General features: G+C 40.5%; 1 protein-coding gene across 1 annotated transcript; it reads right to left on the reverse strand.

The window, feature by feature from the left end:
• Positions 1-579: 579 nt before the first annotated feature.
• Positions 580-12,578, reverse strand: LOC139477375 (sulfotransferase 1B1-like). The gene is made up of 7 exons (XM_071259933.1): positions 12,526-12,578; positions 9,239-9,425; positions 7,978-8,134; positions 5,964-6,133; positions 3,919-4,022; positions 2,682-2,862; positions 580-1,196 (listed from the first exon to the last, which is right to left on the reverse strand). Exons 2-7 carry the CDS (start codon positions 9,414-9,416, stop codon positions 1,087-1,089), a joined length of 900 nt encoding a protein of 299 aa, XP_071116034.1. The 5' UTR covers positions 9,417-9,425; positions 12,526-12,578; the 3' UTR covers positions 580-1,086.
• Positions 12,579-14,648: the final 2,070 nt, after the last annotated feature.

A 14,648-nucleotide genomic window follows, 5' to 3' on the forward strand; every position in this document is an offset into this window, starting at 1 on the left:
CTTGTGACATTGTCTTATTTAGATGACAGTGCTCTTTACGTTTTGGACATTTTTGGACAATATATTTGGCGCTAATTAAATTTGTTGTTTTTTCGAATTTTGACTTTTCTCTCGTTTTCTTAGCTCACAAGGACAAGGTCTAAGTGATATTATGGCATGATGCGTTGTCCGTCGTCCGTTCGACTGTCCGTCGATCATTGTCTGTCCGTTAACTTTCGTCTTTTTCTCTGAACTTGCCTGAAAGTTTTCTGTTCAGAAAAATCAACTATTCAGAGGGTTTACATTTCCGTCTTGCCTCCGTGGTCAAGTGGAAAGAGCTTCTGTCCTCACACACAAAAAGAATACTAATTCAGTAATATTCACGATTCTGTTCTTATCTTGACTTCTTAATGGATGTTTTCCTTTATTTCAGCTCGCAGCTGGGAGTGCAGAATTCTGTATCCTGGTGTCAATCTAATTTTATACCAATCTCATAAAAATCAGATCTTAGTTCTCGCTACCTCTGTGTTTAGCGGTAGCGAGAACTAAGATCTGATTTTAATGAGATTGATTTTATACTTAAGGATTAACATTATACACGATCCGCAAATAGCTTCAAGATGGTGACAATTAAGTGAGTGAGTTTGTTTCATTTCAGTTATATTACAGCGTGTCAGCTTAATGAGGGAGGAAATCGCGAACTGATACAGGTCTCAAACGTTTACCGATTTAGTGAAACTCCCACGTGTTTGGTGCCGACAAAACCAGGAACAGAATCAGAGGAAAATAAAAATATTTGTATACTCAATAATCGTGCGCATCAATCGGTTTTTTTTTTCCAAGTTCATCTCTACAAATCAGGGGAAACCTACGTAGAGAAAATCGCCCTGATACAGGGATGAAAGTTAACAAAGAACGTCTACTTGCCCAAATAGTGATAACACATGGCAGCACCATCCAAAATGTTTGAAATTCTATTAGCCCGAAAACTGGTCGGTGATAGTAGGATAGTGCCAATCTCCATCCCTGTTGATATAGCAGCTGATATAGCAGGAAGATCACTCTAACAGACCGTTTTGAAGGTAATCCCAGTGTTAACTGTTAACTTTATTCAAACTGCATTTCCAATTTGGAATGTTTCATCTTCTCTCCATACACAGCATCAAATCTCTCGTTCTGGGCCACAGTGAACCAGTTCTTCCAGTCCCCAACTTCCCCTGAAACACAAAAAAAATCTTTTACTCACTTATAACGTTTATAGTCCTATTGAAACATCACAAACAATCTCTTAATTGCAATCTTAGAACAATGTGAAAAAATGCATGATACACTCAGTCACGGTGCAGATCCGAACATCAACGTTTCTGTGGACCATCTTCCTTTTTTCATATCCTGATATATATTTCATCTCTCTGGAACTGTATTCATAAAAAATTATAATCTCCATATATTTTTAATTCACTAAAAAAACATCCTCTTTAATTGAAACGCGCCACTAATCCGGTTGTGTACACACTGTGTTCCCTAACGAAAGTTTAGGAAGTGTACACATACTGCATCATAGCTGATCTATAATAGATTGTATGGTTTGAGGTACACGTATTCCGCACTGTGCTTCCGATAAACCTATTTTAGCCAATGCTTTTGTTGGGCATGCCATTTCATACACTGACCTTGGCGCAATTTGTTGTCATCAAATACAACTCAAACTTCAGGCTTTAAGTCCGACGAAGTTTCGTGTACAATATATTTGTATTGCAAATAGGTATAAAAAAAACTCTTTTAATATGACAAGATTTTTTATGATGACGATATGATGATTTTTACACTGCAAAAGTATCTATACTGGGATAAGCAGAGTATTAAAGTGGTATATAACTTTTCTCTGCTTGACTTGTAAGGGCGACCAATAAGAAGGAAATGATCAGCATGCTTCTTAAAACGTTTATGTTGTATTTTCAACTTATGGGATGACTAATGAAACTTACAAAATAGGGGCGGTCGGGTAGCCTAGTGGTTAAAGTGTTCGCTCGTCACGCCAAAGACCCGGGTTTGATTCCCCACATGGTTACAATGTGTGAAGATCATTTCTGGGGTCCTCCGCCATGATATTGCTGGAATATTGCTAAAAGCGGCGTAAAACCATACTCACTCACTTACAAAATAATCGCATTAAATCCTTACAATTAAATATTTCCATGACATATTAATCAATTTATATGGCAGATATATAACCACTTTACAAATTCAATAAAGAAGATCCAGAAATCTATCATGCCAATTCTGAAACTCTATATCCTTACATCTCTGGTTGAACAGATTAAGAAAGAAATTAACGTTACCACAATCTTGAGTAATCCAGACATATGAAGAGTGAGTGAGTGAGTATGGTTTTACGCCGCTTTTAGCAATATTCCAGCAATATCACGGCGGGGGACACCAGAAATGGCTTTCACACATTGTACCCATGTCGGGAATCGAACCCGGGTCTTCGGCGTGACGAGCAAACGCTCCAGACATATGAAGAACCTGTCTCAAACAGTAACGCACGTATATATGAGAGACCCAGTTTATTTTCCCATGGGCATCGAAACATTTCAGCATGTTATAAGACGCCTTTGGGTGTCAATGCTTTTCCATAAATAGATGTCTACACCAGTACCCAATGACTATCATGATAGACACATAAACGTTTGTGGTACCTTTCCTGTAGAAGCCCTCGCAGCCGGGTTTCCATATGTCTCGCAGAAAGTTTTCTTCCATATTATCCTTGGCCTGCTTGAGTTTCTTAAAACTACATGCTTCCACCACTCGTTGGCAGAACTCGGAACTTGCCGGTGCCCCAAGGAACTCCGACAGACGTTGTACATTTGATAAGGGATCCTGAAATTTGTGAGATACTTAATTAACATCCGAAAAAATTACTAGTTGTTTTACAGACGAGTTCCGAAGACGTGTGTAAACCAAAAACGTATTGCATCTATATACGTCGTTGTGTAAACCCAATTCACTTGTCCTCGGAGTTTGTAACCAGTCCTGCTTGAACAAGACCTTTTTTCACTTTGTTTACATTCTGTGTCAGTTTTATTCAGTTCCAATTTGTAGCGAATTTGAAACATCGAGAACTGGTTCAGAATAATAGCCCTCACATGCTACTAGTCAAAGAGAACTACCATCACTGGAATTTTATTTGTCCTTAGCTTAATTTAGTAGTTTCGGGGTAGCGGACTAGCGAATATCCAAGGCTCAGGAAGGAGGGGGGGGGAGCTCAGCTGCACCTAGAGGTAGAACATAGCATCAATGAGACGCATGCTTGTAGAAATGGTGAACGATTATGTTACTAATAGTGTCTGTTGAACAGCGCCATGAATACAACACTGGTTGGATAGTCAGCATGGTCAGCAGCCAGTATCAAGATTAATCGTTGGATGCATTGATTTAATAGTGTGTGGCTGCATTGGATTCAACTCAGCTTTCAACAGTATTTAAGATATTTCAGGATGTGTGAGCCGATAGTGAAGACGTGGACTTGAAGATACAACGCACGAGCACGGGTATGGTGCTGACAATCCAAGGGTTATAATCAGGGGCTTTTCAGAGGTTCGAATCCACGATCATAAAATCCTGGAATGCAACTCAGCGACGACCAAGACAACTGGACCGTCGATCTCCAAGATGTGTTGGTGATCTGGTAAATATAGCACCAGGCGATTCATTTCAGTTACACTTGCACATAACCATTTTTCTTATATTCAGTTATTAAGAAATATTTAATCTGTCTGTTTCGACTTTGCAAAACGTCATTTATATAGTAAGAAATAAGTTTGCATAAGTTATAAGTTCAAAGTCAATCACCAGTTTACAAAGTTTTCATTATATGCAGGAAGCGCTTGGCGTGAAAGAAAGTTTTATTTGAAATCTGGTAAACGAAATATGTACCTTTTTCATGTCTTCATAGTGCAGAGTAAATACGGGCATTTCCGAGCGGGCAGGGCGTGTTTTCTCCCAGTCTAAAACACTGTCGAACCAAGACCCACACCATACTGAAGATCATGAAACAAACCATCAAAATAACTTTTTGATGTCACAAAATGTTTCCGGCATTTTCTCTATCCCACTGACGTTTTAGGACTAGTTTTATTCCATATAGTGAATGACGTACGCGTAACAAGAAGTTGGTGTATGTTGTTTAAAGCTGAAGTCTGCATTACCCCAGCAGTATCGAGCGAGTTGTCAGTGGTCGAGTCTCGATCAGGCACACCAGCTAACAACAGTAACAACGACACACGCAAAGCAAAGCTTCAGATTCAAAAGACCCCTTACACGGAAAAGCATGATTTAGGTTTCAGAATCAATATTGCTGGAAGAATTTTGAGGGGCATAAAGCGGGAATATTGCTGAGTGCGGCGATACACAACAAACAAATCAGAGGTGACTATTCCCGGATCCCAGGTATTAAATCTAAAGCACTGAAATGTTGATTTCCATTCAGTGGCGTAACGACTACGCAGCACAAAGATCAAGTGCATGCACATTAAAATCGATATTATAATAAAAAATTAAAAACGTGTACTTGGTGTGTTCTTTTTTCAGTCGTTTGTTATAACTGCGTGATCTCCGGACCTGAGAGGATCGGGGTAGAATAGGTCTTCAGCAACTCATGCTTGTCGTAAAAGGGGACTATGCTTGTCGTAAGAGGCGACTATGCTTGTCGTAAGAGGCGACTAACGGGATCGGGTGTTCAGGCTCGTTGACTTGGTCGATGCATGTCATCGTATCCCAATTGCGTAGATCGATGCTTATTGTGTCAATCCCTGGATTGTATGGTCCAGACTCGGTTATTTACAGGCCACCGTCAAGTAGCTGGATTATTGCTGAGTGCGGCGATAAACAACAAACAAACATGATCTCTGCTTAAATTACAGATCGACCCAGCTACCAGTGTGGAACGTTGATGAAGTGGTTCAATATTCAATATTCTCGTGTTTGTTTCTTGCATTAGTTTTAGAGGATATCTGGGTTTGATCACAATGATCAAACTGTTCTTCGCTTACAAGGTGTAATGTCCAGAACGTGGTATATATATATATATATATATATATATATATATATATATATATATATATTACATATGCTTACGTTTGCTTACATTTTAATTTTCCCCAGCTACGGGCCTGCTGTTCCATCCCGTTTCTCTGCATAGGATGAACCATTTCTACGAGGGATTACCAGCGATTGTAAACCCTGACATGAGGTGACATACCGAGGGGGTAAACCCTAACATGAGGTGAAATACCAAGGGGGTAAACCCCGACATGAGGTGACATACCGAGGGGGTAAACCCTGACATGAGGTGACATACCGAGGGGGTAAACCCTAACATGAGATGAAATACCAAGGGGGTAAACCCCGACATGAGGTGACATACCGAGGGGGCCGAGGTATGTCACCGAATGTCAGGGTTTACAATCGCTGGTAATCCCTCGTAGAAATGGTTTCTACAACTTATAAACTGACTCATCCCATAGAAAACGTTTTTAATTAAATAACTGTAATTAAAACTCTCAAATGTATAACCTGTATCGGAGATGAAATATCGCCTGCAGTCGTGAACTCGGTTCAATGAAAATGGTGACCTCAGCACGTGGGTCTCGCAACGGTGCGAAATCTGCACGTGCGTCTCGTAGGCTGTTCGTAGTTTTTGTTCTATCAAGGGTTCTCAATGATTGTAAGCCCTCCTGCGAGGTGTTACAATCCTTGTAATACCTCTTACGAAGTGTTACCACAATTTCAAAAACTCCATATCGAGTTACACAAACAGCCAGTAGGTTTATAAGTGGACTACGCACGACCACAACGGTGATGATATTGTGTTCATTCCTTATGCTTCTGCGTGCTGAATAACACGTGTGCACCATAAAGCAACATCTAGTGGGACTTTACACCCAGTAGGTGTGACTGGTATGGAAACTATTCTAACTAACCGTTTCCCTGAAGATAGGCGTCAAGGAAGTCGTCCCAAGTCCCGTTGTACACCCAGTTATCCTTGTTCATTCCCCAGACGTGGTGGTACAAGGACACTGCCACATCCTTGGGGTTCCTCAACAGGTAGATGACTTTGGTTCTCTTGGACACGACCTCTGACGGCAGGAATCTGGAATTGATCGCCGGGGATCTAGTTAGATCAGCTCCAGCTGATACCGATATTCGGCCCATAGTCTGCAGCAAAAGTCAATTAAAAATTCCTAAATTTTCTATTCATGTTAATAGAGTAATAACTAATCTGACTTGTATTTCACTGAAAGCAGGACCATTAAAGACCAAGAGGCTTTAACTCATAATTTACATGACTGCATTGGGTGTAATTTTAAAATACAATGTTAAAATACCTTTGAAATTAGGAAAATATTGACTTAAATAAATCCCAGATTTAAACAAACACAGATATTATTTTTCCAATTTACTTGTCATCACGTAGTTTCGAATCCACGATAAAACCCAATCTCATAAAAATCAAATCTCAGTTTTCGCTTCCGTCAAACAAAGATCCGAGGACATCCCAATACGGGTCACGTCAGACCGACCTTGCGCGAAATCACTCTCCTACCCAGAGTTCCATGCGGCCGGCGGCCAGCTAGCATAGTACCTCTGCCACAGGCCAGCGCCATGTGACGATTCGTCACATCTTTCACAGTCCATTCAAGATAATGCATATGCTTTTCATCCGTTTCATGTTTGACAAGTCTACACATTTTCATAAACAAATGTCAAAGAATGGTTAACTTTCATTGAGAAAGTATGCAAATACGTAAAAATCTACTTGTTTTTGCGTAGTTATCCTATGTTTACATTGGTTGTAGGGCTCCACGTGCTGTCATCGAAGCCCAACGGAGAGCTAGCGACACGGTCACTTTGATGCATAAATATATATTGTCATGCAACTCACTGTCGCAGTTGTAGTAGCATATCTATATAGTTATGCAAAACAATATGTAAAGCGCCCCCAAATACTTGCATTAGTCCGTTCTATACTGATTTCTGAAAAAGCGCGTTTGTTTACAAACAAGAGAAAAGTCCGGTCACGTGATATGCAAATTAGCCTGTGGCAGTGGTGTTATGCTGTGGCGCGAAATTTGACCGACCAATGGAATGACTCAATCAGAAGGCAGCTTTCTCGTGCTTTACGGCACTAATTTCAAATTGGCGACAACACTTCGAAACATATTTTGACAAATTCTCGACTAAAAATTTGAAACCTGAACAAAAGAACATTCTGGAATGGCTGATTGATGGTCTAGATTGTATGGATTCAGTCGTTAAACCCGTAACTATCGTTCGGAATTCCCCGTGTTAAAGTTCTCGTGGTTGCATGATAAGAATCACATTCGGACTGTCACTTTCATGATCTGGTAAGCGACGCTCTGATTGGTCGGATGAAAGGTCCTTCTGACGTGACCCCCTGGGGTACGTTGACACACAATTTACGCGCAAGTCGACGAGCCAGACCACCGATCTGTTTGGTCACCTCTGACGACCAGCATATACTGTAAACTACGGTTATACTCAAAAGCTTCGTTATAACCGTAGTTCGTTATAAGCATATATACCGCAAAAATACAGCAACTGGACGGGGCCAAGAAAACAGTTCGTTATATACGTCCGTTCAGTTTAAGCTTGTTCGTTATGAACTAATTTGCTGTATAGGTTGCTGTTGACCAATTCTAAACTGATTCCCGACGGCGGAGAGTATAGAGAGACTGTAAGAGGAAGTAGAACATTCATTCCACGGAAATCAATATGCTTCAATCTGTTGAGGTCACTACCTGAATGGGCGGTCGGGTAACCTAGTGGTTAAAGCGTTCGCTCGTCACGCCGAAGATCCGGCTTCGATTCCCCACATGGGTACAATGTGTGAAGCCCATTTCTGGTGTTCCCCGCCGTGATATTGCTGGAATATTGCTAAAAAGCGGCGTAAAACCATGGTCACTCACTCACTACCTGAACGCCATGTGTGTGTTGAGGAGTCTGGGTGACGTCAGAGCGTCCAGCACCGCCACTTCCTTGGACTCCATGAACTGGTGTTCTTTGAGTTGCCGGATGTAGTCTGTACTTCCGGCCACCAGCATTCCCGCCACCTCCCACATCCAGTGTGTACCTAAACATGGATATGTAACAGTTTACTGTTTTCACCTGAACATGAATATGTAAACGTCTACCATATATAACACGCCCTATTGGAAACTGGGGGAGTGAGTCATCTTCACGCAAATTTAAACAACAATTCAGTAGCTGCAGATCCTAGACGTTTAACATTTTCGATCCTAATCAGGGCGAATCTGTGATTTAAACCCTTGACCATCGGATCCTGGCACGCCCATGGGACGCAAATCAGAACAGCGAATTTCTGTTGTGATTACACTCCAGACTGTTGATGAGTGTGTAATTACATGCTGTTTCACGCAACTGTCAGTACCTTATATCACATTATTTTTAATTTTGTTAATTATGAATTCTCACATACCGTTCTTTCCAGTTTATCTAATTCGAGGAGATTATGTAAGACACAGAGCCTGAACAGATATGATTTTCCATAAGATTTGCCTTGAATTAGTCGTCTTTAAATCTGAGTCGTGTATTAAAATATCTGCTTTCTTATTCTCTATCAAGTAAAAACAAGGCTCAGAGTTTTGTTTCTGGCTTATTTTCTGTGTAAATATTTTTAATGAACTTACTCCTATTACTACTGATGGAAGTTGATTCCACATATAGCTGCTGTTATAAATGAGGGATTTTTGCAGAGTTGTTAAAAATGTGGAGATTGAAAGATTAAACTTGTTTCGTTGATTATTATCAGTAAAGCTCCGTCATTATCATACTTAAGCGGGAGGATGGCCCATTCGTGCAGAGTTGCGTCCCTTGGGCACACCAGAAACCAATGATGGTGGGTTCGAATCCCGGCTCGCCCCGATTAAGTTTCTAGGTTTGTCAACACCATACCCGTGGTAAACGTCTGAGATCTGCATCACTTCGAGATTTCCTCCCGCATTATTCTGGAACCCTATGATATAACTGGAATACTGTTCAAAGCGGCGTTAAACCCAGCTCACTCTCTCACTCGTTTAAACGGACATACCGTGGTTTAACTGTATTATTGTCAAAAATGACGTTAAACCAGTCACACACTCTGGAAGGCCAATCAGTGATCTTTCTACATGACGTCTTTAATAGTTGTTTTATTTCTGCAAGCATTGTCTCAAACCTGACTTAGCGTAGCCCACTATGATGACGTCATCGTCCCTTATGTTCATTTTCTTAATGTTCTCCAAGTGCGTGGCAAATTCGACATCGAGCGGGAAGGGCGGGAAATAGTGGCCGTCAATACAGTGAGCGTATACAGAGTTACCGCCCTTGTCTGTGAGCTTCTTCAGGGAAGACATTTTGGAATGCTGCAAAAAAATATTATGTTTACATTATATCTATGTATTTCAAGACTAAACGCACTTGAAAGTTGGTATATGTTTTGCATGCTCTGTCAATATGTTGAAAATCTCGAAATAAACTGACGAGCAAAAAAGCATACACTTGAAAATTCGATTTGACCTAAACATTACAAACTTTATCAAACCGTTACAAGGCTGAAAACAGTTACTGAAACACGGCAAACTTAAGGCCCAAAACACATCTATGATACCCGTATCAAATACATCACCATCGAATAGCCATGTCTTGTTTGTATCATTTTAGTCACCATTAAAAGGGGCACTGATATAAAGCAATTCCCCGGGACTGGTTGTTGCCTTTGTTATTGTTTTTTCCCGTGAGTACCCGGATGATATAGCAGAAACCTAGACTAGTTCGCAACCTGTGCTGCGCAATTCGTAAGCGAATTTGTCACTTTTATTGATAGTATAAGGGCGTATGGTCACATCGATCAACACAAGGGAAATAATAGAGAAATGTAGGTATCTTTGTGCGTAGCATCGGTTATGGTGACGAAGTTTTGATAAGTCACTTGCTTGGTAATTGTGCGATTTTCGTTTACACTATTTTGACTTGCAACACAAAGTAAATATTTCTCCTGAGCATTGCTTATTTTATCGTGTTTATATTTTTACAGTCAAAATGTGCACAATTTTCACTTAGGAAATTTATTAAACGCCTGAATATTCAGTTATATTACAAATTGACTGAAAAATATGTCCATCTGTATTATTATGACAACGAATTCAAAACATTTTTATGTTTAATAATGTCAATGTCAATAATGTTTTAATGTCAAGTCTCAAAGGTCGGCTGAGAAAGCCCACGTGACAACTATTTTCATATCGTCGACGGTTCCTAAAAAAATCCATTGAGTTAGATAACAATGAGCAATTAATCAACGTATTATCAGTTAACCCTTTGAACAAAGTATGTTGTTTTTATAACGGCACTACACGCAAGGATATGAGTGTATTCCTTTTGTTTTAGTAAACCTAGACATGTAAACACTCACTTTTGAGATATCCACCGTGCAAGATAACAGTGATTAATCAATCAATGTATTTTCTGTTAATCCTTTGATGACTACGAACGATCCGCTGATTTACAACAAAAGTAAATCAACTGATCATTCATCTCTTGCTAGGCTGCCACGTGCATATTACATAACACACATTTCACCTCACTTCAAACCTGGATTTAGATTGAATAATTACCCCAGACATAATAAATGCCAAATGGGAACCTTCGTCAGGTATTCGGAGGTGCTACCACTAATTATACCTGTAATAAATTCATTAACTGAGCATCAAGTGAATGACGACAAATACACAGGTATAGGGTTATACCAGAAAACGTGGATGACAACATGAGAATCGTATTATCGACGCAATCCGAAATCCGAAAATGCTTTCACTGCATGGATACTTTTACTATAACAATCAGGGGTATTTCCAAATGACGACAACCGATTAGCTCCGCCGTTTTTTTTGTCTGTTTGTTAAGGCTGAAGAAATAAACAAAGGCAACAACCAGTCCCAGGGAATTGCTTTAGATAAGTGCCCCTTTAACCAATCAGTGTTCAAAAATGGGTTAAACGAATATTGTCCCAAGTCTATTTTTCTGTCCTTGCAGACAGTAGCCCAGTCTCTTGTCACGCTCAGTTGCGTTGCGTATCATCCGGGTACTCACGGGGGAAAACAATAACAAAAGCAACAACCAGTCCCGGGGAATTGCTTTAGATCAGTGCCCCTTTAAACATTTGCATGAGAATACCTTTTCGCCGGCACTCAACTATGTACAAGTTCATAAAACACGAGCCAATCGCCCGCAATTACTGTAAAGATAACTATAACTATAACTATATATATATATATACACAAGTATAATCCAATTGCAGAAGAGAGTGCTCAATACAAAGTAGAGCATAAATACAGATTTGGATACACTTTCCTTATATCATTTTGCAACTCTGAGTTTCATGCACCCATGGTATTGCGTACGATCATCAGGCATAATGAAACATGTTTTTTAGGTTGACCCTTTCTTTTTTGCTCGGCTTGGGGGTTTACCATGATGATCGCACGCAATACCATTGGTGCGTGAAACTAAAAGTTGCAAAATGATATAAGGAAAGTGTATCCAAATCTATCTATATATATACTTACATATATATTCCAGCACACCTTTATGCAGTAAGCACTAGATGTTCAATTACATGAACTGCATATTCGTAAATGTGTCGCGAAAACACAATCACCAATTCGTCACCACTCGCCCTTTCTGTAACCTGCCTGCAAGAAGACTCGTCCCCCCTATCGTTGAATGTTATGTGCGAAAATACGACAAACCAATCAAGTACTTCGGTCAAAGAATCCCTCAGAGATAATTTTTGATGGCCACGAGAGGCGCACGACATTCGTGACCAACTCGTGTTATTCCGGGACAAGCCGAATAGCGACTCGTGCCCCTCTCGTGGCCAATTTGCGACTGGGTTCCTTCTAAGCGCAAACGGACATAAGTAAAAGAATTGTCAACTCGATGCATAATGATTCGCGTATATTTCCCCCATTGTCATATATATTCCAGATGTTATTTAAAACACATCGTGACTTACGGTATTTTTTACAGTGTGACTGAACACATTTAACTGTACCTAGGGTATATCATTAGATGCAAGACATGGGTAAAATAAAAAAATAATCCCTCGGGATTCTTTGATCGAAGTTCTTGATGTCATACACGCATTCTGACTGGATTGTCGTATTTTCGCACATAACTTTCTTCGATAGGGGGTCGAGTCTTCTAGAAGGTTATGCAAAGGGGCGAGTAGTGACGAATGAGGGGCACGAGTCGCTATTCGGCTTGTCCCGGAATAACACGAGTTGTGAGTCTCGGTCACAATGTGTACATCTAATCTTCGTCATTTCCACAGTTATCTGGTCTGCATTAACCTATATTATGCCATTACAATATATAAATAACGCACTAATGGACTCCTATGTCACTGTGAATCGTGTTGTTACAGTATATGCAAGTCAGTGATGCTCACTTCTCTATACCTACCGTCGTGGGCGTTCCAGGTATGCTGACCACACTTTCTATTCGTTTGAAGGTTGTGCGTGTGTCACGACCGATTTCGCCTGTGTTTACACACAGTCATCAGACGGATACAAAGATAAGGGCTCCGTCAACGTAGGTATTTGTTCGTTCGTTGTTATTCGACCGAGATCACGACGGCCTGTAAAATACTGGGTCTTTAGCAACCCATATTTGTCTGAAGATGCGACTTACCGGATCCGGTAGCCAAGATGGGGTCCTACTGTCAAGGCGACATCACGGCCGAGAAATCCACCTTCATAATTCCTATTCAGACTATCGTCGAAACAGGAAGTGAACATGTTACCGGTCTGTTATTACTTCAAGTTGTGGTAATAAAATTATGACAAGCACGTGCATAGACAGGGAATTATCTGGGAGAACAGCGATATCAACTTTTCAGTCACAAACCCACGGGATTTTATTTTTTTTAAATCTCAGCAAAATACGAGAGTAATCGTCAACCACATTCTAGAATAGCGACATTTTTTTCGTCTCTGGATTGATGAAGGGGGTGTTCTCGGCCGTGATGTGAGGTCATGTCTTGACTGTATGACCCCCTTTCGGCTATAGGTCGAGTGGTAAGGCTCGTTGACTTGATATATGCACGGCCTCGTATCCAAATTGCGTAGATCCATGCTCATGATATCAATCACTCGACACTGAATTATTTAATTGGTTGGTTGGTTTGTTGTTTAACGCCGCACTCAGCAATATTCCAGCTATATGACGGCAGTCTGTAAATAATCGTGTCTGGACTAGACAATCCAGTGATTGCTATAATGAGCATCGTTCCACGCAGTTAGGATCGATGACAATCAACCAAGTCAGCGAGCCTGACCACCCGATCCCGTTAGTCGCCTCTTACGACAAGCATAGTCGCCTTTTACGGCAAGTGTGGGTTGCTGAAGACCTATTCGACCCCGGATCTTCAGGGGTCCGATTATTTTAGTGCGGCGTTAAACAGCAAACAAATTCATTTAAGTACATTTCTGCTCTTGAAGGCACGTGAATACAACATCGCAGATTTTAGCCTAAATCTTGATCATTTGCGGTTGCCATAAAGCGATTATAGAAAAAATGTCTTTTATGTCACCATGTTTCCTGACAACAAAATGTAAAATGTAAGTCACCGTTTTAGTGGCAAAAGTGTATTTACAACGTATGTACATTTAGTAAAAGATTGTTTTGTCCTAGAAACTGTATAATAACTTCTGTCCCTTTACTTTCACCTTTCACGAACAGAAAACGGCATAGTTTTGAACGAGTTATCCTTTTAAAAGAAGTATCCACGTGCCGAGACGACCGCGTGAGCATGGTAAAGGGAGGTAATACATAGCGCTGCGTTTGAGTAGCCTCCCTTATGCTGTATTCACCAAACCAGACGACACATCTACATCACATTGATTAAGATCACATTTTAACAAAGCAAATCGAGGAAGTATTTCCTGTTTCAGACAAAATAACTTTATGTGCCGTTTTAACAACAATTTATTGAGGATTACGCTACATAATTAAGACAGTACATTGATTCTCCAAATACGGTCAAGAAAACTGCCAGGCAAAATAAAGCATGAGCATGTTTGATGATGGCTAAACATTAAACAAACAAGAAATCGTTATTCGATGGTGATGTATTGATACGGGTATCATAGTTGTGTTTTGGACCTTAAGTTTGCAGTGTTTCGGGGACTGTTTTCAGCCTAGTGAGTGAGTATTGTTTGACCTCGCTTTTAGCAATATCACGGCGGGGGACACCAGAAATGGGCTTCACACATTGTACCCATGTCGGGAATCGACCCGGGTCTTCGGCGTAACGAGCGAACGCTTTAACCACTTGGCTACCCGACCGCCCCGTTTTCAACCTAGTGACGTTTTGATAACGCTTGTAATTTTCAGGTCAAATCCATGTTGTTGTTTTTTTTTATTATGCCCAGCAATTCATGAATTATGAATTGTGTCGCGTGAAACTAACATGTCTCTTACGACAAATTCTACCCCGGATCTTCGAGGTGTCCCGGCAAGTAGATGGGGGACTTTCAGCATTTATTCACAAGGGACAGATAATCTGTACTTCCTATAGGTCATTG

Source organism: Haliotis cracherodii, unplaced genomic scaffold (assembly GCF_022045235.1).
Source record: "Haliotis cracherodii isolate W230 unplaced genomic scaffold, xgHalCrac1.p SCAF_33, whole genome shotgun sequence".
In the NCBI taxonomy this organism is placed as follows: Eukaryota; Metazoa; Mollusca; class Gastropoda; order Lepetellida; family Haliotidae; genus Haliotis; species Haliotis cracherodii.